At 42.7% G+C, this 27,766-nt stretch overlaps 1 protein-coding gene across 2 annotated transcripts; it reads right to left on the reverse strand.

Annotated features, from left to right (window-relative positions):
• Nucleotides 1–1,802: 1,802 nt before the first annotated feature.
• On the reverse strand, nucleotides 1,803–27,766 carry VPS33A (VPS33A core subunit of CORVET and HOPS complexes). Of its 2 annotated transcripts, XM_065889650.1 has the most exons (13): nucleotides 27,613–27,766; nucleotides 25,047–25,112; nucleotides 24,331–24,458; nucleotides 23,263–23,449; nucleotides 16,425–16,541; nucleotides 15,319–15,493; nucleotides 11,524–11,717; nucleotides 9,978–10,104; nucleotides 9,029–9,096; nucleotides 7,574–7,711; nucleotides 5,011–5,148; nucleotides 2,760–2,928; nucleotides 1,803–2,361 (listed from the first exon to the last, which is right to left on the reverse strand). In XM_065889650.1, the coding sequence occupies exons 1-13, from the start codon at nucleotides 27,712–27,714 to the stop codon at nucleotides 2,180–2,182; spliced, it is 1,791 nt and encodes a 596-aa protein (XP_065745722.1). In that variant the 5' UTR covers nucleotides 27,715–27,766; the 3' UTR covers nucleotides 1,803–2,179. The 2 variants fall into 2 exon arrangements, with proteins under 2 accessions (XP_065745722.1, XP_065745723.1); XM_065889651.1 differs by lacking the exons at nucleotides 9,978–10,104; nucleotides 11,524–11,717 and having other exon boundaries at nucleotides 2,180–2,361; nucleotides 27,613–27,714.

Genomic DNA, 27,766 nt, shown 5'->3' on the forward strand with positions numbered 1-27,766 from the left:
TTCTTTTAACCATTAGTCTCTTGCTCCGCTGTTAAGCTACAGTTCAAATACTTATTTCTCTGTTGGCTAAAATTCAAAAGTGTACAGTATGACACAAAATAGTGTCTATGTAGACTTCTTTGTCTATGTAGACTTCTTTTTGGTGGGACTGCTGGTGTAGAACCGTCTACCCAACTAGACAAAAGTCCAGACATGATGTAAACAATCCACCCTCTCCAAGAATAAACGTACCATTCACATACCCTTTTTCTCAGTAAGGGCACACTCCTTTGAGACAAAGACTGCTTCAAGTATTAAATGAACGTACACAAAGGCGTATAATATATAATTATCCACCACTTTCTGTTTGCATACAAATGAAGCAATTGATGTTTTGAAGTCTTCTGCTGAATGCATTTTTAGGAGCTGACCTAACTATGCTCGGAGCAAGCAAGTATAGAGTCACCAGTGAATGCAGACACACGAGACACAACTGAGTACCTGTTCACAGGACAAAACCCCAGCCAAGGAAACTTGACTGGACTTAAATTGAATCCCATGAGCCGAAAACACTTACAGACAAGGTGGATTTCATTCTCTAAAGCAGCTGAGACTCACAACCGCTGGGGCTGGAGGGTATAAACTAATCTCCCTGGGATAACAAGTAGCTGAAAAAGGATTCCTAAAACAGGAATCATTTTAAGACCTTTCCAAATACTGAATGTCAAAGCCAAGTTAAATCCTCGAGTAGCTAATCTTTTAAATGTTCCCTCTTCTACCCCTCATTCTTACATTAAGGAGATTTTTAAAAAGTACAGAATTTCTCCTTCACTCATAACATGCAGTGTGCTAAGAGACGTCCACTAGCGAAAGAAAGTGAGGAAAACATGTACGGGTACTAATTAACAGTAGAAATGACACCTGGGGAAGGACACTGACTTTGGCCCCCAGCAAAGACGGGGATCAGCTAATTTGGCTGGAGACTCAGGCAAGGGCTGTGAAACCGTCAATTTGGTCCCCTTCTTGGCCTTAACTCCTCCAGACGCTGGGATAGAGCGGGAGGGAGATTTCCAACTTCGCCACCAGCACCCAAGCTCCTCTGTCCTGCAGTCTAGCAGTCTCCTGTAGGAAGGGTAGCAGCTGGACTCCAAGATCATTGACAAGCTGCACCAGAGGGGGGTGAAGTCACCGGACCACGGACTGAAACGGGGCTGGGTGTTTTCTAGCAAAATAAATGCCCGAGGCCGAACAGGTGTGTCCGCAGGCTGCTGGGGAAGCACGTGTGGCACTTACCAGGGAGGGGAGCTGCCAGATGCTGGAGAAGCCAAGCTGCCACCGCTCACAGTGGGACTGGATGGATGGTGCAGCCCACGGTGGGCAGGGAAGAAAATTGGAGGCATCTACCATTGAAATTGTCTTAGAGTTAATAACACGTGCACTAAGAACGCGTCTTTGAATGGTTACATTCTCAGGAAGCTGCTCCCTAATTATTATGTTACTCAATGTAAAAAGCCCTTGGTAAGTATGGGACCCATACCGACTCAGTTGACTATCAGGCAGATCATAAACCTGTTCTGGGGAAAGAAGCTCTTCCAAACCTCTTGCTTTTTAGAAGCAGAGGAATCAAAAACAGAAGGAACACAACTTGCCTTAATGACCCGATAAGGTAGAGACTGGTGACACTGAATGTAATGTGCCATGTTCTGCGGGAAAAAGAAATCTCAACTCGGTGATAACACTAGCCCTAGGCCCCCAACACTCAGCCACTGCCCTAGGCATGATGCACCTTTAAGAAGTTCAGCACTATTTATTAGGGGTCGGACCTTCTACTTTTATTTTCATTTTTACCTGCTTGGTCCCTGCTTTCTTAAGAACTGGACCCATCTGTGTGGCTGTATAGATTATCCATCCCACCATCCTTAATATATTTCCAGAGGTCTCTAATGAAGATCCTGAGCTCAGAACACTAAAAACTGTTATGTCTTTTACCCTGGCTGCTTCTCTTCCATTCTTCTTTCTTTAAGAAATCAGGAACACAAAAGACAAGCAGAAAGGAGAAAACAGCATAATTTAAGAAGCTGACCCCAAAGTAAATTCTGTATTCTCATATTATTCCTCCATGGGGTTGTACTTCCTTCCAGCAACTTCTTCAAAGGAGCCGTTTATTCTGCAGTTCACCGGTAAGTCTCCTTTGAACGCCCTAGAAAGGTTTTTCCATTAGCGACTCTATCCAGCTGGCCCCGTTTATTAGCTTAGTGGTGGCGATGACATATTCTGTGCCTCCATCTTCCAGCTGGGAGAGAAATCGCAGGGCAGCAATTTCAGCAAAGGTTACACCCCCGAGGAAAAATATCAGAGTGACGCGGTTTTCTCCCGGTTGACCTAAGATATAAATAAACATTTCAGAATGTTTACTGATGCTTACAGAATTATTATTGATGCTTCTCTCCCCACCTCTTAAAAAAATTACACCATTCATAAGGAAAAGTAGTCATATATGTCTTGGTACAGACAATTCATTTGAAACTCAGGACCATGATTTTGATCTCAATGTTTTTTGTAACTTCTGAGATCCTCAGTTCAGAGGTTGAAAGCGGCTTCTCCTGAGGGAGTAATGGGTTCTAGCGCTTACAATATAATTCACAACTAACAAAAGAGGTATGTATATTGGACTCTGACTCCTAAGTACTTTACAAATGTATTTTACAAAGCAATTGCATAATACATGAAAAGCACACTAACACTACATAATCATCTGTGGATACGGGCCATGGACTTACGTTTCTTTTGTAGCCCTGTGGGCAACGGCTGCCGTTCCTCAAAGTGGGGCCCTGGGAGGATGCGCAGAACTTCCTCAATACTCCGCCAGCCGGGCCGGGAAAGCAGCTGGGCCAGGCGCACACTGAGAGGGGCATAACCACTGTACACATACGATATGTCCGTGGGATTCTGTTAAATTAAAGGAAAAAAGGCCTGTAGAGAGGGCGAGAAAGAGACGTATAACCGCCTATCTGTGGCTTGTGGGGTAACCCAAGATTATTTGATTTGGCTTTGAAGGCAGAAACACAAACCCCCGAAATAGCCCTCTCCAATATTGAAATATCCTGCTCCAATCCACCCCTGCTGGGCTCAAAAGGTTCACTTTTTTTTTTTTTTTTTTTGCGGTACGCGGGCCTCTCACTGTTGTGGCCTCTCCGGATGTGGAGCACAGGCTCCGGAGGCGCAGGCTCAGTGGCCATGGCTCACGGGCCCAGCCGCTCCATGGCATGTGGGATCTTCCCGGACTGGGGCACGAACCCGCGTCCCCTGCATCGGCAGGCGGACTCTCAACCACTGCGCCACCAGGGAAGCCCCAAAAGGTTCACTTTTGACTCAAATTTTCAACAGCCACTCAAAGCATCTATAGGTACTGAAGATGAAAAATTGTTACTTGGTTTGGCAAGAAACTTCTTGGACGGTAAAGTGGAACTCCCTAGCCGAGAATATAACCCTTGAACACGGCAATTCCACTTTCAGGCACTTATCCCACAGAGGGACTTGTACTCTAGAGGACAAAAGACCAAAGCACAAAGATATTAACTGCAACACTGTGCGAACTAGCAAAGGACTGCAAACGACCTGAATTTCTATCAGTAGAAATCTGATAAATCATAAAATAAGATGTATCTGAAAAACCACTAGGTAGCAATTAATTAAAAAAATTATTTTAGGGCTTCCCTGGTGGTGCAGTGGTTGAGAGTCCGCCTGCCGATGCAGGGGACACGGGTTCGTGCCCCGGTCCGGGAAGATCCCACATACCGCGGAGCGGCTGGGCCCGTGAGCCATGGCCGCTGAGCCTGCGCGTCCAGAGCCTGTGCTCCGCAACGGGAGAGGCAACAGTAAGAGGCCCGTGTACTGCAAAAAAAAAAAAAAAAAAATTATTTTATTCTTGGCCTTGGCACTCAGCCTGAGGGATCTTAGTTCCCCGACCAGGGATCGAACCCAGGCCCCGTGCAGTGGAAGCTCAGAGTCCTAACCACTGGACCACCAGGGAAGTCCCTATGTAGCAATTAAAAAGAACTTAAAAGAATGAGGAGATCACAGAAGGCTCTTCAAGAAACAGTGTTAAGTGGTGGGTGGGGTGGGGAAAGAAGTCAGCGTTGTGAAGAGCTGAACTAATCTACGACTTACGCTGTACAACCCAGGAATTAAGAGTATCTATGTTCCCACTGGACAAAAACAATCCAATTTTGCTACTGAGGCAGGAGACTGTTAGCTTTTGCGGCAAGACGCAGCCTAATAAAGTCCCTTATGAAAAACCAAAAAAGAAAATAAGAAAAATGAAACTTAGAAAGATTGGAGTAAACAATAAACATAAAGCAAAGTGCACCCTACTTTGGAGACCAGTGGTATAGAATACGCACCATTTATGTAAAAATGTTTGTCTGTACACAGAATCTTTCTGGAAGGATAGATTACAAACTGGTTACAGTGCTCGCCTCTGAGAGGAAACTGAAGTTGGAAGTGGGAGGAGCTTTGCTTCTCACCGTTTGCTTTCCCTGTACTGGATCTTTGTCTGACCCTCCCGCATTTCTCCCTGGTGCTCTGTGCCCCAGAGACGGCCCCGTGGGCTCTGCACCAGCTGGAAACTGGAGAGAGGACGGCAGCGTGAGTTGTTGCCCTGACTTCCCCTCTGTGGTGCTGCCAGAGGTTGGTTGTGTCCCTCGGCTTGTCAGACGGCCTGGCCACACAGCTCTTCTCTCCCAGTTCTGGAACAGCCCCCTTCCCCTGCCCTCAGGCCTCGGCTGGGGAGGGTTCCCCACTGCATTGCCTCTCTCTGGTCCACCCCGTCTTTATGAAACTCCCTCAAACTACCCAGTGCCAGAGCACCCTATGCTTCCTGCTGGGATCCACACGAATGCACGACTTTCTCCAAAGCATTAGAAAACTGTCGTTAGAAAACAAGGTGGATGCAGAGATCAAGTAGCGTATGTCGTTGCAATAACCTGTTAACTGGGAACTCAAATGAGGTGAAGAGCAGGAGCGTCTTACTTGCTCGTTTACATCATCCATCCAGAGGCGTAACGTTTTCCGGACGGTTGGGTAAGTATTTCTGCCCCCTGTCTGTGGTTTCAGCAGGCCAGCCTTCTCTAGGTTGTATAAGGTCAATATGTGCTCATAGCCGTATGTCTGCAAGAGAAGTCGAATCAGGAAAACGGTTTCTGCGACTTTCACAAAAGAGCACTTCCACGTACACATGGCCAGTAGGCACATGAAAAGCTGCTCAACATCACTAATTATTAGAGAAATGCAAGTCAAAACCACAACGAGGTACCACCTCACACTGGTCAGAATGGCCATCATTAAAAAGTCTACAAATAACAAATGCTGGAGGAGGTGTGGAGAAAAGGGAACCCTCCTACACGGTTGGTGGGAATGTAAGTTGGTGCAGCCACTATGGAAATCTGTATGGAGGTTCCTCAGAAAACTAAAAATAGAGTTGCCATATGATCCAACAATCCCACTTCTGGGCATATATCCAGACAAAATTATAATTCAAAAAATACATGCATCCCTATGTTCATAGCAGCTCTATTTACAATAGCTAAAACATGGAAACAACCTAAATGTCCATCGACAGATGAAAGGATAAAGAAGATCTGGTACATATATACAATGGAATATTACTCAGCCATAAGAAAGAATGAAATAATGCCATTTGCAGCAACATGGATGCAACTAGAGATTATCATACCAAGTGAAGTAAGTCAGAAAGAGAAAGATAAATACCATGTGATATCACATACATGTGGAATCTAAAATATGGCACAGATGAACCCATCTACAAAACAGAAACAGAGTCACAGACATAGAGAACAGACTTGTGGTTGCCAAGGGGAAAGGGGGATGAGGAGGGAAGGACTGGGAGTTTGGGGTTAGCAGATGTAAACTATTATATATAGGATGGATAAACAACAAGGCCCTACTGTAGAGCACAGGGACTATATTCAATATCCTGTGATAAACCATAATGGAAAAGAATATGAAAAAAAAGAATGTTTCTATGTGTATAACTGAGTCACTGTGCTGTACAGCAGAGATTGGTATGACATTGTAAATCAACTCTACTTCAATTAAAAAAAAAAGAGCACTTGCAACAAATCCACTGGTTTGTACTCTGGGGCATGTTGCTGAAGTCCAGGCAATGACCATCCATGGGCACAGGTGCAGGGCAGGGATGAAGCCTGCCCTAAAACTGCTTGCCATTACAGCAAATCCAGCTCACTGGATCACTCAAAGAATGATGTAAATTTTTATACTTTAAAGTCAGAATTTATGGACCCAACTTAAGTGAGCATCAAATAAGTTATAGTATATTTTTATATGGGATATAATTAGCTACTAAAAAAAGAAAGAGGCAGATCTATACATCCTGATAAGAAAGACCTTCTGGATTTATTCTTAAAGACAAAAAAATATAAGAAGACTATTACGTACAGTAGGATTTTATTTTTGTTAAAAAAGATATAGTAAGTAATAATAATAGCTAACACTTATATAATACCTTCTATGGCGGGGGGCACTGGTGTGTTCTAAGTGCTTTACATACGTTAACTCAGTCATTCTTATTATAACCCCACGAGGTAGCCACTATTATCTCCATTTTATAGAGAAGTTTAAATAACTTGCCCAAGGTCACACAGCTAATGAGTAACAGAGCTGGGACGTGGATCCAGCTGGTCTCGCCCCATGGTCTGTGTATGTAAACATTCTTTGTACATAGATGCAAAGACAGGAATCTGGAAGCACACAAACCAAACTGCTGACATTGGTCCCTTCCAGGGAGGGAAATGGGGGGAGGCGGGGGAGGGTCATGGTTTGCACCATGTACTTCTGCTTTGCTTGAACGTTATATGATGAGAATGCACGTGTCATTTGTGTAACTTTTTAAAAGGCAAACAAACAAACAAAAACCCCCCAAAACCCAACCTGAATGAGTATTTAGTTTTAACACTAACATACTTAACTGTGACTAGTAATAGCAAATAAATAGTGCCTGAGACATTTTTAAACAGAAGGGAGAATTTTAAAAACAATGGTGGGCTTTTCCTTATTATAAAGTAACAGGCTTGATTTAAGTAAGTTGGCTAAAGAATCATCATCAGAAATGTGCAAAAAGTTCCCTTCCTCCATCGAATAGTTGGGTTAGCCACAAGAGCACTAGACCCTGGCTGCCTGGGTTTTATCCCTGGCTCTGCCACATACTAGCTGGTGACCTTGGGCAAGTTATAGCACTACTCTGTGCCTTAGTTTTCTCATCCATAAAATGGGGATGGTAAGAGTATACAACTCAGCGCTGTTGTAAGGATTAAACAAATGAATACACATAAAGCTCTTCCAATTGAGCCTGGCACATAGTGAAAGCTCACTAAACATTAGCTATTGTTATTATTATGCAAACACAGTAAACAATGAATACCAAGGACAATCCCTCCATGTACTAAAAAATTTAAAAGACAGTGGAAACACTATACCAAAATAGCAGCTTTGGGAAGTATTTTTTTAAAAAGATGTTTTCTCCCCTGGCAAATTAGTAATTGAAAACTATACTGACCTGCAGGATTTCTCTTTTGTAATAATCCAAAACTTTTTGTTTGAGTCCACTATTGCACACGGATTGGAGGCAAACTAGTCTTAACACCTTGATCAGCGGATGCTTTTGGGCAATACAATCCTCAATGTAACTGTTGACCTGGAAACAAAATATATACCGGTACCAGCATCTGGTTTGGGGACCTAAAGAACTTGATATTTACTATTATTTTTCAAAGTCAAATATTGTGTGGTGACCTGGATGAGAAGAGAATTTGAAAAGATACCATAATCTATTCCTATATATGTGTGTGTATATGTATGTATGTACGTATCTGAATCACTTTGCTGTGCGCCTGAAGCTAACACAACATTGTTCATCAACTCGACTCCAACATAAAACAAAACATGAAAAAAAAAAAAGGAGATGAGTGGGAGAACGGTTCATTCTTTTTTTCACTGTCCCTAAGCCCCCTCCGAAGTAGCTCCTCTGCCCCTGCTACACGCATCCCTGTCACCATGGAGACACACCAGCGATGGGGAGTGCAGGGCAGTGAGGGCACACGCAGGCAATCCAGCGGCCTGTCTGGACTCACCTGTCTCCACGGACAACCTCGGGAGAGGCTGCTGCATGTCCCGGGTGTGTGACCATAACAGCAGCAATTTATCAGCATAAAGTGACAGGAATCTTTTTAGAAGATGGGAATTTTCATAAATCGAATAATTTTAAATTTAGTAATAGAAGTGAATATTTAAGGGAAATTATATGATCAATCCTCTCAGAAAGCAAATCTATTCATTTATCTACTATAGTGCTTAAAGGTCTTTGATTTTAGGGGCTGGGTCTCACCTCTCCATGCACTGCAGGAAGTGCCTTGCATAGGATAATGTTAAATATATGATACTTGATAAAATCTCTGTTTTCACATTTTGCATTTGCTCTTCAAACTATGTAGACAAGGGGCTTCCCTGGTGGCGCAGTGGTCGAGAATCTGCCTGCTAATGCAGGGGACACGGGTTCGAGCCCTGGTCTGGGCGGATCCCACATGCCGTGGAGCAACTAGGCCCGTGAACCAAAATAAATAAATTAATTAATAAACTCCTACCCCCAACATCTTATAAATTTATTTATTTATCTATTTTTGGCTGGGTTGGGTCTTCATTTCTATGTGAGGGCTTTCTCTAGTTGCAGTGAGTGGGGGCCACTCTTCACCGCGGTGCGTGGGCCTCTCACTATCGCGGCCTCTCTTGTTGCGGAGCACAGGCTCCAGACGCGCAGGCTCAGTAGCTCATGCCGTGTCCCCTGCATTGGCAGGCAGATTCTCGACCACTGCGCCACCAGGAAAATGCCCCCCAACATCTTAAAAAAAAAAAATGTAGACAAGGCATAGGAATCAAAGCAATTGCTTTTCTAGCTATAATCTTACGTTTGATAAGGTATCAATTATTTGTTAGAACAGTTTTATTGTACACATACCTTATCAGTGTCTATTCCAGACATAAACTCCTGCTCCACTGTTAATTTATCAAAGAAGTCTTCAGAAGCTAAAATGGAATTAGCAAATTTGTAACTAAGAAATTAATGTTAACCCTTTTATACACAGAGCATGATTAAGAAACAAGACACACACAAAAGAAAGCAAAAAGTTCAAATCGTCACCTGAAAAGAATCTTCTAAGAAACATGGAAACCCCTTCAACCCTGAGCTCCTAAATGACATCTAGAAACAGTTGACCACTGCACCCCTTTGCTATCCTTAGGACGCTAATAAGGACTCAAGAATTTTTTCTCAGTATCAATGAAAGCTAATTTTGAAAGAGCATTTTACTTGCATCATCAGATCCAACCCAGTTTCACTTGATTTCCACTTCTATTAATATGAAAACAATGGACTGATTTTCCAACACTTTTATATAAGATTCAAAGTATACTTTATAAAACAGGGCATGGAACAATCTCCAACTCAGCTTTTACAGCCTGTGTTTTAATGAGTAAACACATCTTCCAAGCCCTTTCAAAATACTTAACATGTGCTCTCTACCAATTCTGCAGAGTCTTCAAGAGAAAAACAAGAACTAAAACAGAAACATGATGCTGCTCTAATTAAGTAATCCTTAACAACGGGAAAAAAACCAGACTGAAAAAATTAACCGCCTCATGTTATGGGAAGAATTTTTTTCTCTTTCTGACATTCCAAATATTTTATCATATGATTACGTGATTTTAATAATGAAAAAAATTGAGTTAACCACAAAGGGAACATTTTTGACTATAAACATTCAAATACTTAATGCTGAGAATAACATACAGTGTTAAAACAGAGCTGACCTTCCCAAGGGAGTACTGTGGTGCCAGTGATCACGGTGTCAGTCATGGTGTGTGCAAGTCAGCCCCAGGTGAGCATGATCATTCCCAAGGATACTCACTAGTTACATCTTTGATTAGCTCTGCAATCGAGGTGTGGTTTGCGAGGGAGCCCCTTGCTGCCTGCATGTGGGGCAGTTGCGAAACGAACTGCTTGATCTCCCCAACGGTCTTGGCGTTGTGCCTCTCCTGAAACACGGAAAACAGCAGAACTGTTGAGCGGGGAAAATATTTTAAGTGCTCTGTTCTTTGTATTGCTTAGAGGACATTTAATTTATACTAATGAGAAAGAACAGAATACAAATAAATCAGGCCAAACCCACCTCCAACATGACCCAGAAAAACAGAAAAGATAGGCTCGTTGTTCCCGTTCACTGCATTAGTACTTTTTTTTTTTTTTTTCCTGCGATACGCAGGCCTCTCACTGTCATGGCCTCTCCTGTTGCGGAGCACAGGCTCTGGACGCACAGGCTCAGCGGCCATGGCTCACAGGCCCAGCCGCTCCGCGGCATGTGGGATCTTCTTGGACCGGGGCACGAACCCGTGTCCCCTGCATCGGCAGGTGGACTCTCAACCACTGCGCCACCAGGGGAGCCCACATTAGTACTTTTTAAGGGAGCAAATGCCTAATGTTTTTTCTTTCCAGGCATCAGATCATATTGTGATTAGTATTTGTGGGGGACAGTACTAGGTTGTCCACAAACATTTCTGAGTAAAAAAAATTAAAACAAAGACATGTTAAGAGGGGAACATAAATGGCAAAACATTTCCTCCATAATAGAAAAAAATCCATTCTTACTGCTGAACTCAATCTTGAATACTGTCCATGAATAAGGAGAACCTTCCTGGGTGATGAGAAATTTTTTTTTGCAAAATTTAGCAATTTAAGCCAAAAGTAACTTCAGAAATTTGAAGAAAATCAATTAGCAAACACAATTCCTAAGAAAGATGAAACCTGGAATACACTCAGTAAAAAAAAAATCAGCCTTCAAAAATTCTCCCAATTTATGTTTCCAAAGATTAAATACACAGAGTTCAGCATCTTACTGAATTCGCATGTTTCAAAAATGAGCTTTAACCAAGAATAAATCAGTGGTGGGACAAGAGGAGGCAGGAAGGTGATAATGAAGCCGCCAATTTAAAAGCTCTGGGCTGCTGGGATTTCACTCTTATTATCACCTACCGCATCTGCAGGGTTCCCCTGCATGTTGGCTAAACTGGGAGCTTTTGGCCCAAATTGCAAGTTCTATTATAGAGGATATTTTATTTACAGTACAGCTGGCTTCCTCTTTTTTTTTTAACAGCTGCCCTCCTCTTAAGTGAGGTAGGAAATAATTAAAAGGAAGGTAAAACAAACATTTATGGTGAAAGCTTGTAAACTGCAAACACTACCCCTTTCTCCCCCAAAAGGAGAAAAACTTAACACCTTTTCTCATGGGTCTGGGAAGAAGTTTAAAAAGAAAATCTTGGGTCCTCCAATGGCTGAGTCCGCAGTTTCTTAGGATGAGAACTGCAGCTCTGCTTAGTGGCTGCACTTCTGGCAGCTCTTCCTTCCTTCATGGGGTGGGCAGTCTAGCCAGAATCAGGATGACAACCAAACCGTCTCACCTCAAACGCTGCAGAGATCACCTTTGCTTTCTTGCTAAGCACGGAGCCCACTGCATTGAAGTTTTTATCTCGGATCTCAGCATACAGCTCCTCCGCAGAATTCAGCTGAAGCTTCTTTGCTTCCGTGGGAAGGTCCTTACCACCATCGCCCTGTTTCTTAGGTGCAAATTTCTCCGGAGGTAATTTCACGTAACCTGAACAACAGTGGAAGGGAACAAGGCTCTGCGTGCATTTAATGGAAGAACCAGTCAAGTGCTCAGCACAAAACAGAATCTTCCAACTTGGGAGAGGATGGAAGCCGGCTTTAGAAAAAACCGGAGTATAGCACTGAGGTTTTGATTTTTCCACGATCAAAGTACAGAATGTAGTGACTCTTTAATATTCATATCATGGTTCCACTTTTCTTTGGGGGCACCTATCTGAAGCACTGCAGCAATGACCAGTTCCTGAACTTATTCAGGGATCAGGTTACTTTTTCACTTAAAAAAATTTACAAGGCTCTCCCCATTATCTTGCGGCATTTTTCAAACTGTAAGTCATGTCCTATTAGTAGATCATGAAATCAAGTTGGTGGGTTGCAATTAGCATTATAAACAAACAAAACATTAAATCCCATAGTGCATCACATGAAGTAGGGTGGTTTTTCTTTTAAATAAAATGTTGCTTCAGTTTCACACACACATATGTGTGCATGTACTAGGTCATGATATAAAATATATTTCTTACTATAGGTTGTTGTCGAAAATAGTTTGAAAGCCCACTTCCTGTTTTTATAAATAAAGTTTTATTGGCACAAAGCCATGCCTTTTCATTATGTCTCATTTGGGGCTGCTTTCACATTATAAAGAAGAAGTGAGATTCCACAGAGGCACTGCATGACCTAAAATATTTGCTATCTGGCTCTTTACAGAAGTTGTCCACCCCGCTCTAGAACAAGCTCCCAAATTCCTCAGCACAGCAGCCAGTCCCTCCACTAAGTAGCCTTAACCCTCTTCTCCCATCTCTGTTCCTCCCAAACCAACTTAGTCACCATTTCCGGGAACACCCCACACGCCCTTATGAGTTGCCTATAAACCAGTTTAACTCTAAGAAGCTTGGCAATATGAATCAAGGGCCTTATAACGTTAACACCTTTGACCCCAAAATCCCGCATCAGAGAATGTAGCGAAAGAAAGTAATATGCTATATGAAAAAAGTTTTTTGTATACAGATGTTTTTATAACCATAAAAAACCCCCAAACAACCTAAAATGCCCAACATTAGGGGAAGGATTATGCAAATCATGGTATAATATATATTATGGATTTTAATTAAGCTGTTAAAATTATGCATATGCTGAGAAAATGCTCATATTATACCAAATCAAAAAAGAGATTTAGGGAATCCCCTGGCGGTCCAGTGGTTAGGACTCCAAGCTTTCACTGCCGAGGGCCAGGGTTCAATCCCTGGTTGGGGAACCCCGCAAGCCGCGAGGTGAAAAAAAAAACGACAAAAAAAGAGGTTCAGAATAATTTGGACAAGCTGATGCTATTTATTTTTTGTTAACTAAAATAAACTCTGCATAGAAAAAGACTATAAGGAAATACACCAAAATATTAACACTGGCTGTCCCAAGGTTTGGGGGGTAGGGCTTCAGGGATAATGGGAGATCTATGTTTTCCTTCTTTATTTTTCCAATTTTCCCTTAACTGATATTTGACTCATATTATGGAAAAAACTTCCTGCAGAGAAACTGGGAATTTATACATATTCCTTCTCTTCTTGGAGAATCCCCTCCTACCTCTCACCTGTCTTAGACAGAGCCCCCTGAGGCTGCCTCACAGGTCATCTCCCTGCTCTAAACTCTAGCTCCCTTTAATGGTCTCCTGGGTGTTTCACTCTCTGGGACCATGAGAGGAGAGGCACCCTTGTTTCCTTCTGGTTTTTGTTTTTTTTTTTCTTTCCAACAGCCCTGCTACCTCGTTTCTTTGACTCCCACCTACTATCCAGCACAGAACTCCTGTGTCAATGAAATGGAGTTTTAAAAAGTATTTAAGATGTCACCTTTTGGAACAAATAATTTAAAAATAAGACTTTTTACAACTTTATCACTAAAGACTCTTTGTTTTGTGGAAACCCCTCTTCACGGCTGTGTCTTCACCCATCCCCTCGGCTATCTATCCATCCTTATGGTTAAAATACGCATAACATAAAATTTACCATTTTAACCATTTTACAGTGAACGGTGCAGTAGCATTTAGTACATACACAACTTTGTACAACCACAGCTAGTACCTAGTTCCAGAACCTTTTTATCCCAAAAGGAAACCCCACACCCAATAAGCAGTCACTCCCCAACCTCTTCGAGTTCTGGCCACCACTACTCTGTTTTCTGTCTCTGTGTTTTCTCCTTCTAGGCTGTTCCTTGGCTCCCTGTGATGTAATTCAGGATGGCAATAGAGGTCAGGGGCTGATGGAAACCAGAGAAGGGGGCCTGGATGGGACAGAGGGAGTGGTGGGACCTGTCGTAAACTGGAGACAGGGGCATGTCTAAAGCGGGATCTCTGCTGGGCACCAGCTGCAATGTGGGAATGTGACCTCGGGGTCGCCAGAGCTTCAGATGTTTTTAAAGACATGGCATATATGGGAATTTCCTGGCGGTCCAGTGGTTAGGGCTCCGTGCTTTCATTTCCGAGGGCCTGGGTTTGATCCCTGCAGCTAAGATCCCACAAGCCGTGTGGCATGGCCAAAAAAATAAAAATAAATTTAAAAAAAGACATGGCAGGGCTTCCCTGGTGGCGCAGTGGTTGAGAGTCCGCCTGCCGATGCAGGGGACACGGGTTCGTGCCCCGGTCCGGGAAGATCCCACATGCCGCGGAGCGGCTGGGTCCGTGAGCCACGGCCGCTGAGCCTGCGCATCCGGAGCCTGTGCTCCGCAATGGGAGAGGCCACAACAGTGAGGGGCCCGTGTACCGCAAAAACAAAAACAAAACCAAAACAAACAAAACAAAAAAAGACATGGCATCCATCAGGATTATTATTAAAAATTTTCTCCAATTTTAAATGCTGACAGAAACAAACAGACAAACATCATGTGGACCAAAACGAAATAAAACATTTGTGACCTCTGACCCCAACAGTTTGTCAGGCCTAAACTCTAGCAGGCCTTCAAATCTTCCGTCGAGTGTCCCAACCTCCCGTATCAGCCTTTTCCCCAGAATGTCCCAGCTGTGCTCTCTGCCTCAGCAAGCTGGTCGTCCCATGGTTCCCTGCAGGTATTATGCCACCTGCCCCTCGCCAGCAACCCCCCCAAACTCTACCCCTTTTTCCAAACCCAGTACCAAGGGCACCTCTTCCAGAAGCTTTCCTGAACAACTGCCTGCCACGGCATCTATGTTTTCCAACTGCAGAGCCATCTGTTTATTTAGCCCTTGGCCTCCGCTCACAGCGGGCAAGCACAGTCCTGTGTAGTAAACATCAGCCAGCCCTTGTGTGACGGACAATGGTAGTTTGCTCAGATGTCGTTTAATTTTTTTTTTTTTTAGCCACACCGTGCGGCATGCAAGATCTTAGTTTCCTGACCAGGGATTGAACCCATGCCCCCTGCATTGGAAGAGTGAAGTCTTAACCACTGGACTGCTGGGGAAGTCCCTCAGATGTCGTTTAATCCTAGCGTCTGCAGGTCTAAAGTCAGCATTTTAATTTTTTTCAAATATTCTCTGATTTACTTGAAAAGGAAGCACCTTCTAAAAAAACGGCCTTTTGGATATTTTTATCAGATTACCTGTTAGTAAAAGTAGGTGTTACTTTACTCACTGTTCTGAATGCCATAAATTTCATCAATGAGTCCTTCATACGTAAGCTGAGTGGCAAGAGGCGTTAACAAATCCACATTCCGATCGAGCAACAAGAGATTATCAAAAACAGGGAATATTGAGTTCTGGCTCCCTGTAAACTCTCTCTTCATCCTGATCATCATATTGGCCACTTGCTGGAAACAAAACATGGGATCAGGTGGGACCCTCCTGGGAATAAGCAGATTAAAAATTTGGCTAAAAATGGAAAGAATCAAAAAAGTGAAAAGAGGAGAAAAACGGTGGAAGAGTGAGATGGGTAAGAAATAAGCAGCTACAGAAAAGCATTCGCTGTTGGCTGCCTGTCCCAACACTTACACTTTAGCCAGTGGCAGCAGCTATTTCTCAACGGGGCCTAATTCAGAGTCTACTTCTGTTATTCACAGTAGCTCTGTTCTATAAAGTTGCTGTGAATACTGAACCAGCAAATACCGAACCACTGCCCCGAGGGGCAATCAGGTTTAGGGTGCCGCGAACCTCTGGTTATAACATTTTTGTCATCTGATCAATATATAACCTTGTCTTATGTGTGTTTCTGTTTAAAGACACATTAAATATATGACGTTGATTCTCTAACGCCATCACTCAGGCCTGAACGAAGCTCATCTAACACGAGATTTCTCCCTAAGGCCCATCACAGCCTCCCTGCGCTCTGAGCGCTAGACAGTGCTCCTGCACCACCTTTGGGGGCCATTTTAAACAGCAAAATCACCATCAAAAAGAGCACAAAAATGCAAAAAAAAAAAAAAAAAAAGTGGCACTGAGCAGCACATGGCATTATATAGCGGCAAAAAGGACACTTGTTTATGGTATGAGCTGAAGGCACAGGGCTGCTCTGAGTGACCTCAGCTGGGAACATGCATACTGGACAACTCAAATTACTGCCGCTCTGAGCATGTCCACAAAACACTGTGAATACTGATTTGGGGGCTACAAATAAATTTCAGTAAATAGGTGAATTGCCAGATAAAAAGGATTGACTGTATTTGTAAACAGATTCCCACTCCTTCCCTTCCTGGGGACCAGGGGACCCTTCCTCCACCACCAGAAGCACCTGCCGTTTCTCACCCGGGCGCACTCTCCTTTCCCAAAGATCTGGGGGATCGTCCCGTACAGAGCTTGCAGGGTCATGAGCCCCTTGGCTGCGTGGTACAGGCTGGTCTGGTCGCTCTCCAGGTAGCACTCCTGCGGGGAGGAAGGGCCGGTTACGGTCATGGTCATCTGGGTGCATGAGGCACCCACCTCTGTCAGGCGCTGGGACTACGCAGCCACTGGGTAAGACCGTTTCCACTAATTCCCCACTTTGCCAGGAAGCTGCAGACTCGGGTACAGCCCAGGCCAGGAGCCCAACAGCTCTGCCGTCGGGGGCAGCTATGGCAGCAATTCTCCCGTGGCAGAACCTTCTGGAAGGCACGCCTCTTAGTTTATCAGCTCTTGAATAAGCCACTGATTAAGAAAGACTGACACAGGGACTGGGCTTTCTCATTCACCGTTGTGAGTGTAAAGGCTAGGAGGACACCGTGGGAGGGCCACATATTCTTTGACCCCCCAAAGTCCCAGATGACCTCACAACAGAATACCTGGCAGTTTTTACAAACATGACGCCAATTTCATATGTACTGACAGCAAATGAAGGCCATAACATCTTGAGAAATGAGAAAGGGGCAGCTGAAGAATCTTTAGAGAGTGATCTCATTTTCAGAAGATATATTTTACCTTATAAAATATACAGGGTATATTTTGTAAAGTAGACAAAATTATACTTTTCTGCATAGAAAAAGGGACCAAAAAATATACACACAACCAGCTAGGAAGTGAGAAGAGAGACTCTAGCAGTTCTGACATGGGTAAGAGCACAGGTTCTCGACTCTGGTTGTCTTGATCTGAACCTCGGCTGTGTCACTTCCCAACTGGTGCCCTCGGCCACTTAGGTAACCTCTCTGTGCCTTATTTATGGTCTGCAGAAGGGAGTATATTCAACATAGTATATGGATTAAATGAGGTAATTGCATGTAAAACATTTCATCCCAGTACCTGAAACATATAGTAAGTCTTTAACAAATATTAGCTTTTATTATTAGAAATTGTTTGGATTATTATTTTTTTTTTACAATCATCATCCACTCATAAGTCAAAATGGAACACTGTACCAGACACCCCTCACCGACCCTCCCAACGTGCTTCTAGCTTCCAAAGCCAGGAGGGAGGGGACACTGGAGGCTTTAAGCACAGGAGGGTGGGACTCATGTGCTCCACCCAGGGAGGAAGGAGGGCTGTGCCTGGAAAGAGCCTGGGGAGAGTGCTTGGCGGCTCTTCCAAGTCTGATGATTTTAACATTTCACTGCATAAGACATGTCCAAGTCAAGAATGTCTGAAGACATACTTTCTTGAAAAATTACCTAAAACTCCCTATCAGAGCAGAGTTAAGCTAAAAACTCAAGAAAAACAAATTAGGGAATATCTCTCAAAATCGTATTCATTTTTTTAAACTTAAAAAGTTGTATTACTATAGACATTCTTTTCGTAATTCTTTTTTAAAAAATTTAAGAGTTGATGACATATTAATCTTGAATTTTTTGCTCTATTATAATTGGTGTTGGGATGGTTATTTGTACTAATATCCCTGTATTCTGTGCTTGTGGAATCACCTGGTATTTCAAGCCATGAGGACATTTTGGAGGGACAAATGCTAATACCCATTAACATTCAAATACACATATTTTTTGACCCCAAAGTCCCACATGCCTACACGATAGAATACCTGGCAGTTTTTTTGTTTGTTGTTTGTTTTGTTTTGTTTTCTATGTTTATCAAACCAATGAAAATGAATTTTAAACAGGTGTACTTGTAACTACTTGGAATGTGTTTGTTTTCCTGACTTAATTGTAGGCAATTCTTACGTCAGGTTGGGGAACAAAAGGGTAGGCGGTTTTGATTTTTTTTTTTTTTTTTTTTTTTTGCGGTTTTGATTTTAACTAAAACTATAGTGCTTCACTCACATAACACCAGCCAGCCTAGCACACACCATATAAGAAGCAAGACCTTTTAAGGAAAACTTTACATTCTAAAATTATTAAATGGACAACATAAACTCATTCAATCATGCAGGTCCTTTAAACTTTGCTTTGAAAGTCTTAAGGAGAAAAAAATATGGTACTGTGACTAGGGCATGGGCTGGAGAACACTTTATTTTTCTTCCCTTACCTTACTACTAGAGAGAAGTCAATACAATTTTCCATTTGTATAAATGAAAGGCCACAGTTTTTAACTCTTTTATAATAATATTCCTTGAGCCAGAAGAAGATATACATGTTTTCCACATTTTAGTTACATTTCAACAATTATGTATTATATGCTTATAGGGATCATGTTCAATGGCAAAGTGAAGTGGACTGGTGGTCTCAGAGGTTTCCGTGTAGACAGCGTGTCAAGAACTGGCTTATATATTATCCGTCCTCCAGATTGACATCACATTTCATAATAGCTTGGTATGATGACTGCTGTCAAAATCGCCTGCATGGAAACATCCGTGCCACCGGGCCTGGTCGCGCCACGCGGGGACCTCGACGGGAAGGATGCGCGGGCTCGTGCGGGGGAGCAGAGCCCCAGCGGGTAGCGCCCGCACCGCCGCCTCAGAAGGGAGGCCTCTACCGTCCGCTACCTTGCAGTTTTTTTGTTTTTGTTTTTTTTTGCGGTACTCAGGCCTCTCACTGTTGTGGCCTCTCCCGTTGCGGAGCACAGGCTCCGGACGCGCAGGCTCAGCGGCCATGGCTCACGGGCCCAGCCGCTCCGCGGCATGTGGGATCTTCCCGGACCGGGGCACGAACCCATGTCCCCTGCATCGGCAGGCGGACTCTCAACCACTGAGCCACCAGGGAAGCCCTACCTTGCAGTTTTTACAAAGGAGGTAGGTAGATTTTATGTATACTGATTTCTATATATACATATGAAGGTCCCGATAGTTTAAGCCCTGTGACTGAGCATTAGAGTTCAATGAGCTGGACTCTGATTCCCACGTTTTGTGCAGTGCAATACGGTCATAATCACAGCGCCAAAGCACAGAGAGATCTACACGTGCCTCCTGATGCCACGAAAAGCTAAATGATGCTCACTGTTTAAAATCACATAAATAAGTAAAATGACCTCAACTCTATCAGAAATTGGGCTTGAATTTAACATTAGGTAGAACTCTCAGCTTTATTAACCAGGCGAAATCTCTGACTTCTAAAATAGAATCTTAAGTGAACATATATAAGCCAAGGGCTTGAAATTCTCAGCAGAAAAGAATTCTGTTCTTTTTTGCAAACCAGCGGTTAAATAAACAGGAGATCTCTCCTCTGGACAGGTTTTGTCATGCCAGGACAGGTTTTCCTTAGCTGCTACCAATTCACATTAATTACACGGATGTGAATTAATTACATGAGGGTATACCATTATAGCTACGTGATAAAGCAAATATAGCAAAATGTTAATTTCAGAACCTAGGTGATGAGTATACGGGTGTTCACTGTACCATTCTTTCAACTTTTCTGTATATTTGTAAATTTTCATATAAAATGTTGGGGGACGGGAAATCTGTACCATCATTGGAAGAGATTTACTGTAAGCAAATCAGTGGGGAACATGGCTGAAAAGAAGAGCCAAGAAACTCTCCTGGTTATAAAATTCATCGGTGGCGCCACTGAGCTCTTCCTCAGGTTCACTCTTTGAAAGCAGTGGTCACTGTAACAACATACTAGGGAAGAAAGAGTTTCAAATAATTTTTTGCACAACACCAGTGGTTCTCAAAAGTTCTAGTCTCCAGACCAGCAGCATCAACGTCACATACGCATAACTCAAAGAAGGAAATACAGATAAATATGATTACACTAAAAAAGTACGCATAGCAAAAACTACCATAAGCTAAGTCAATAGACAAATGTCAAAGGCAGGTAAAGAGCCTACAGATACAGGGCCTCCCTGGTGGCACAGTGGTTGAGAGTCCTCCTGCCGAGGAAGATCCCACATGCCGCGGAGCAGCTGGGCCTGTGAGCCATGGCCGCTGAGCCTGCGCGTCCGGAGCCTGTGCTCCGCAACGGGAGAGGCCACAACGAGAGGCCCACGTACCGCAAAAAAAAAAAAAAGAGCCTACAGATACAGGGCTCACGTGTACAGTGATCTATGCATGAGGTAATTCACTGTAGCACTGCCTCTAAAAGCATAAGATGAGAGACAACAAAATGTCCTTCAAAAGGGGACTGACTTAATAAATCATTGTACATCCAAACAATGGAACAGTATGCAGCTTCAGCTAAGAATAAAAAAGTATTTTCATAGATGGTAGAAAATGACTCCAAGATATATTATTAAGAGAATAACTTAAGTTACCGAAGTTATATAGGATATGCTACCATTTGAATAAAAGCTCATATATACTATGGGCTGTAGCTGCCTAAAGCACTTCCGAAAACAAATTAAAAAAGAACGAGTAATAGTGATTGCTTCTGGGAGGTATGGCATTTTGAGAATTGGGTGGAGAGTGGCTTACTTTTCATTCTGTACCCTTTCTTACTCAAAGAAAATTTTCATGTACACAGATTATGTTTACGAAAGATTTTCAAATTACTTTTTTCAACATAAAGTAATATTCTTATGAGAGAAAGCATTCTTTAAAATAAAGTTGTAAACAAAACCAATATATAAAATTACATTTGGAAAAACCATCCAGAACTGGGGAACAAAGATATGCATATTCGCTAACAAACACACGCCGAAAATAATCAGTGGGGAAAAACTGCGCTGGAACAACTGGCACTATATGGAAAAAATAAATAAGCCTCATATGGAAAACTACAGATAAAAATAAATTAGTCCCTACTTCACACCACACACTCCAAACACATGGTTCAAGCTGAATTAAAGACCTGAACATGAAAAGCAAAACTTTAAAACTTTTAAAGGAAAATACAAGATTTTCTATGTCTTCAGGTAGAGAAGGATTTATTAAGACTGAAACACCACAAACTGAAAGAAAAAAAGTGATATACTACTTTGAAGGGCTCATACCTCCAAATTTCAAAGCTTACTACAAAGTTACATTTATCAAGACAGTGTGTTACTGGCATTAAGGACAGACATACTGATCAATGGGGTAGAGCTGAGACACCAGAAATAAACACATTTAGGGACAATTGATTTTCGACAAGGGTACCAAGACAATTAACTGAGAAAAATATACTCTTTCAGCAAATGGTGCTGGAACACATGGATATCCACATGCATATCTGCACATGCAGAAGGAAGTTGGACCCCGACCTCATATCAGATAAAAATAAACTCAAAACCCATCAAAGACCTAGATGTAGGACCAAAATCGTAAAATTCTTTGAAGAAAACATAGGAGTAAATTTGTGACCTTAGATCAGATACGACACAAAAAGCATAAGCAACAAGAGAAAAAAAGATAAATCGAACTTCATCAAAGTTAAAATCTTTGGTGCATTGGATATCCCTTTCACCAAAAAGTGAAAAGAACCCACAGAATGGGAGAAAATATTTGCAAATCAAATATCTGGTAAGAGACTTGCATCCAGAATATATTAAGAATTCTTAAAACTCTTATAACGAAAAGATAAATACCCAATTCTAAAAACGTGCCATGCTTAAAGACTTAAATATAATATATGATACCATAAAACTCCTAGAAGAGAACGTAGGCAAAACATTCTCTGACATAAATTATACCAATGTTTTCTTAGGTCCGTCTCCCAAGGCAATAGAAATAAAAGCAAAAATAAACAAATGGGACCTAATCAAACTTATAAGCTTTTGCACAACAAAGGAAACCATAAACAAAACGAAAAGACAACCTATGGACTGGGAGAAGATATTTGTAAATGATGCGACCGACGTGGGCTTAATTCCCAAAATATACAGACAGCTCCTACAACTCCATAACAAAAAACCAAACAACTCAATCAAAAAATAGGCAGAAGGCCTAAATAGACATTTCTCCAAAGAAGACACACAGATGGTCAATAGGCACATGAAAAGATGCTCAACATCGTTAATTATTAGAGAAATGCAAATAAAAACTGCGATGAGGTATCACCTCACACTGGTCAGAATGGCCATCAGTTATTTGCAAAGCAGAAACAGACACAGATGTAGAGAACAAACATATGGATACCAAGGCGTGGGGAGGGAGGGTGGGATGAATTAGGAGATTGGGACTGACATATATACACCACTATGTATAAAATAGATAGCTAATGAGAACCTACAAGGAAATCCCAAAAAGAGGGGATATATGTATACGTATAGCTGATTCACCTTGCTACACAACAGAAACTAACACAACATTGTAAAGCAACTATACTCCAATAAAAATTAATTTAAAAAAATAGTCTACAAATAATAAATGCTGGAGAGGGTGTGGAGAAAAAGGAAAACAGTATGGAGGTTCCTTAAAAAACTAAAAAGAATGAAATATTGCCATTTGCAGCAGCATGGATGGACCTAGAGAATATTATGCTTAGTGAAGTAAGACAAATACTACATAACATCACTCATATGTGGAATCTAAAAAAATAATACAAATGAATGTATACACAAAACAGAGACCGACGCACAGAAACATAGAAAACAAACTAGCGGTTACTGATGGGGAGTGGAAGAGGGGAGGGACAAATTAGGGGTATGGGATCAACAGATACAAACTAGAATACATAAAATAGATAAGCAACAAGGATTTACTGTATAGCACAGGGAATTACACCTAATTATCTTGTAATAACCTATAATGGAATATAATCTGCAAAAATACTGAATCACTCCACTCTGTACACCTGAGATTAACATGACCACCATGTTCACAAATTTGGCAAAAATTAAAGCCTGACGTTAAAAAAGAAAACGCCAAACTTACTTTGAATGCACCCTCTGATTCCATGGATAAGAGATCCCCATCAAATGGAATGAGATCTAGGCTGTACTCCTCCCTATGAATAAAGGATCCCAAAACACCTAGATCCTTCAACCGCTGTTCGCACAATAAGCTACGTCGTGGCACAAACAAAATGTGGAAATCTCTTGCTGGGCCACGTCTGTCTTCACTGCAAAAGAAGGAACATTTGTTAGCTTACAAGCTCTTTAGAGTCACAGACTCTTTCACTTACTTTATTCAAACTGCCGGGCACACAGGAGGCACTAAATAAATGCTGGCTAGATAAACATATGAACATTGACTTTCAGACCCAACTGTTAACAGTCGCTTTCTCGCTCTCTCTCTCCCTTTTTTTTTTCCCTGACAGGAAAGCGTTGATTCATAGCCGGTATCTGCATTTTCTAGCTTTCTCTTAAACTATTTATGGGGGCATTAAAGCTCTCAGGTTTACTGAAGCAGGATATCTGTGTCTTGTTGAAAACAAATTGTTCTTTAACCAAACCAATGCAGCCACAGCGTCTCATATTAAAACAAAACATCACTCTTGACTCCTATCTCTCCTCGACACTGGACTTCTCAAAATAGCCCATATGCTTTTAAGATTTTAGGGGCCACATCAATCGATTATACCACAGAGTACAGACTGGGCTGAGAGAACTTCCTCTCTCTAGACTGGATGCTAAATAATATTTTAATCAGCTCTTACTTGGCTTATGAAGTTCAAGCACCTTATATTCAGTATAACCATTAGAGGTGTTTTGTTTGTTTTTTGTTTTTAAAATCAGTGTCCTTTCTACTGATACACGTCCAAACTTTTAGCTGTCCTGAAAGAATGGGGATTTATGATAACTGCCCTCTCAAACTGTTTGAACAATGTCACAAGTTTCCCACTTTTCTTCGTTGTATTCTTGCGTGCCTGTCCCAGTTTTTCCAAAAGACCACTTTCCAAGGTACTGGCAAGAGAAGGGGTTCACAATGAAAAGCTCAGGACATTTAAAACCACGAGAAGGATTAACTTCTTTTGGCCCAAACAAGAGCTCTGAGAGATACCTGAGCACATTTTCAGAGATTATATCCATCAATTCTAGCCTGGGTCTGACAACAAAAATAATATTCTTGACATCAGCTGCTGGCAAACGACTTCCTTTAAGCGTGAACATTTTTTCCACTTCATGTTCCTAGGAAAACACACACACACAAAAGGTTAACAAAACCCCTGAAATTTATGTATGGTATCCAGACTCAGACATCATAAACACTCCCAGTCAAATGTACATCAATATTTTGTTATCAAAATTTAGATTTCCCAAAGCCAGCTGTGTAAAGGACAAGGTTTCAGGACAAAGTCACTGCTACTGTATCTGAATTTAAATGACTCTCACGTGATGCACTATCAAAGACATCAGGTAACAGTCACATAATACAATGCTAGTAATTAGGATCAGTATAGAGTCATCAGCCGAAGTACTGCTGTATACAAAATGTTAGCCAGGCATTGGTAAAAACCAAACAGCCTTGCAAGCCAACTACTCAGGAGGAAATGTAAACTTATTATTATTACTAAAGTACAGAATTATTATTTTTTTTAATTTAATTTTTAAATTTATGGCCGCAACTCACGGCATTCGGGATCTTAGTTCCCAGATCAGGGATCGAACCCTCGCCCCCTGCAGTGGAAGCGCAGAGTCTTAATAGCTGGACTGCCAGGGAGGTCCCTAAAGTACAGAATTATCAATCCCTGAACAAAACCCAAATAGCGCATTTACCTTCAGTAGTGAATACTGTGCAATCAGGCCAAATGGTCCTGTGAGGTACTCATCCCAAACTATTGCCTATAAGAGGGGAGAAACATTCTCTCATTACAGTTAATATCAGGAATTTCAACAATACCAACAGAAAATAGCAGTCATAGGTAGTAGGACTATTGGCCTCAATGTCTGAATTAACAAAGATTGTAACTGGCTCTGGCCACATTCATATCCTACAGGTCTTAAAAAATAGCATCAGGGTAAGTGATGTTACTGGTGGTAAATGGGAAAGTTAAGACCTAGTCATTGTCCTCAAAGGAAAGAAGGACGGTACTTTGCTGTGTATCTGTGTCATGGTATTATTATTAGACTGAACCATATGGAAACTGCCAATTGCAACAACTCAACTTTCATTTTATTTTTATTTATTTATTTATTTATTTTGCGGTACGCGGGCCTCTCACTGTTGTGGCCTCTCCCGTTGCGGAGCACAGGCTCCGGACGCGCAGGCTCAGCGGCCATGGCTCATGGGCCCAGCCGCTCCACGGCACGTGGGATCTTCCCGGACCGGGGCACGAACCCGTGTCCCCTGCATCGGCAGGCGGACTCTCAACCACTGCGCCACCAGGGAAGCCCTATTTTATTTTTTAATTAATTAATTAATTTATTTTTGGCTGCATTGGGTCTTTCTTGCTGCACGCAGGCTTTTTCTCCCGAGTGGGGGCTACGGCTTCTCATCGCGGTGGCTTCTCTTGTTGCGGAGCACAGGCTCTAGGTGCACGGGCTTCAGGAGTTGTGGCACTCGGGCTCAGTAGTTGTAGCACTCGGGCTCAGTAGTTGTGGCTCACGGGCTCTAGAGCTCAGGCTCAGTAGTTGTGGCACAAGGACTTAGTTGCTCTGCGGCATGAACCAGGGCTCGAACCCGTGTCCCCTGCATTGGCAGGCGGATTCCTAACCACAGCACTACCAGGGAAGTCCTCAACTTGTATTTTATATATAAGTATCATATAATCGAATTATAAAAATTAAAACCTCTGATATAGGTATTACAAATCTTATTTTGACAGAAGAGGAAATTTTTTTAAATTGAATTGTATACTTTATTTTTTAAACTAATTTTTATTTTTGGCTGTTTTGGGTCTTGTTGCATGCGGGCTTTCTCTAGTTGCGGCGAGCAGGGGCTACTCTTCGTTGCAGTGCAGGGGCTTCTCATTGTGGCTGCTTCTCTTGTTGCGGAGCACGGGCTCTAGGCACACCGGCTTCAGTAGATGTGGCACGTGGGCTCAGTAGTTGTGGTGCATGGGCTTAGTTGCTCCACAGCACGTGGGATCTTCCCGGACCAGGGCTCAAACCCATGTCCCCTACCTTGGCAGGAGGATTCTTAACCACTGCGCCACCAGGGAAGTCCCAGAAGAGGAAATTTTTAAAGGCTCAGAAAGTTTAAGTAACGTCCAAGGCCATATAGGGACCTTGGACGTACACAGAATAAGGGAGTCAGGACTCCAACCTAAGACTTAATGACCCTACAGGGTAGTGCTCTGGGACCCTACCACTGCTAAACTCCAGTGTGATTTCTTTTTCTTTCATTTTTAATTGAAATTTTTATTGAGATAACTGTAGATTAATATTCAGTTGTAAGAAACAACACAGAGACCCCCTAGTACACTTTGCCCAGTTTCCCCCAGTGGAAACATTTTGCAAAACTATAGTACAATAGGTATTACAACCAGGATATTGACATTGATACAATCCATGATCTCATTCAGATTTCACATTTATTTCCTGAGCTTGAACTGGGCACGTAGGACTTAGCCTGCTTTTGTTTTCTTTCAATTGCTTCTAGCATCCACTCTACCTCTTGAGGTCCTATTTTTTCTAATACTGATTCCTGAGTTTCCCCAATTTTCCTTTTCTCTTCAGAGTTGTATTGCCAGTTACTTAGAGGGACTGATAAATCCTAAGGGGAGAGAGGAGAGGTAATACCACTTAAAAGAAATCCTATGAAGTCTCTAATCTACGGTTTCTGATTCCATCGTGAGCTGGGTGCTAATAAACGTCTAACAGGAGGAACAATACTATTTAAGGAAGCCGACGTTAAAACCTCAAATAGCTACAACTTCTCATAATCCGAGGGAGCAGCAGGTTGTAAGGTGCTGGTGCTTCATACTTTTGAGGGTATGACTTATAACGACACATATGATCTTTGTAATGAATGGACACTGGACCAGCTACGTCCCTGGGCCGGGCCCGCATCACCAGTTCCCGTGTCTGGCGTGGGAGCTCGGGGGCACCAGATCCGCCCCTCGACCTGACCACAAGCTGGTTCACTAGAGGCTGAGACAGCACGGTGGCTTAGGTGACTTATTCTGCTGCCATGAAACAATCACGATGCCACGCGGACTGCGGGCTGGACGCCCCAGGCCCCACCAGCGGGCCCCTCTCCCCGACTTAGCATTCCCGCCAGCTCTCCTCCTGGAAGCCCTAGGAAACCTCGTACACCTGAAGCCCAGGCGGTCGGTCAAGGACCTGATCAGGCCAGGCCGGACGGCGCCGGAGGGCGGTGTCGCCGCGCACTGTCCCTCACCTTGCTTCCCGCGCACTTGTCCAGGAACTCGCGCAGCTCGCGACGCACCGCCTCGCGCAGCACGTTCAGGTTCACTCGCCCGTAGGACAGGTGCGCCGCCATCTTGCCCCACCGCTCCCTTTTCCCTGCAATCCAACCGGATCGGCTTTACCCC

This window comes from Phocoena phocoena, chromosome 13, assembly GCF_963924675.1.
Source record: "Phocoena phocoena chromosome 13, mPhoPho1.1, whole genome shotgun sequence".
NCBI lineage: Eukaryota > Metazoa > Chordata > Mammalia > Artiodactyla > Phocoenidae > Phocoena > Phocoena phocoena.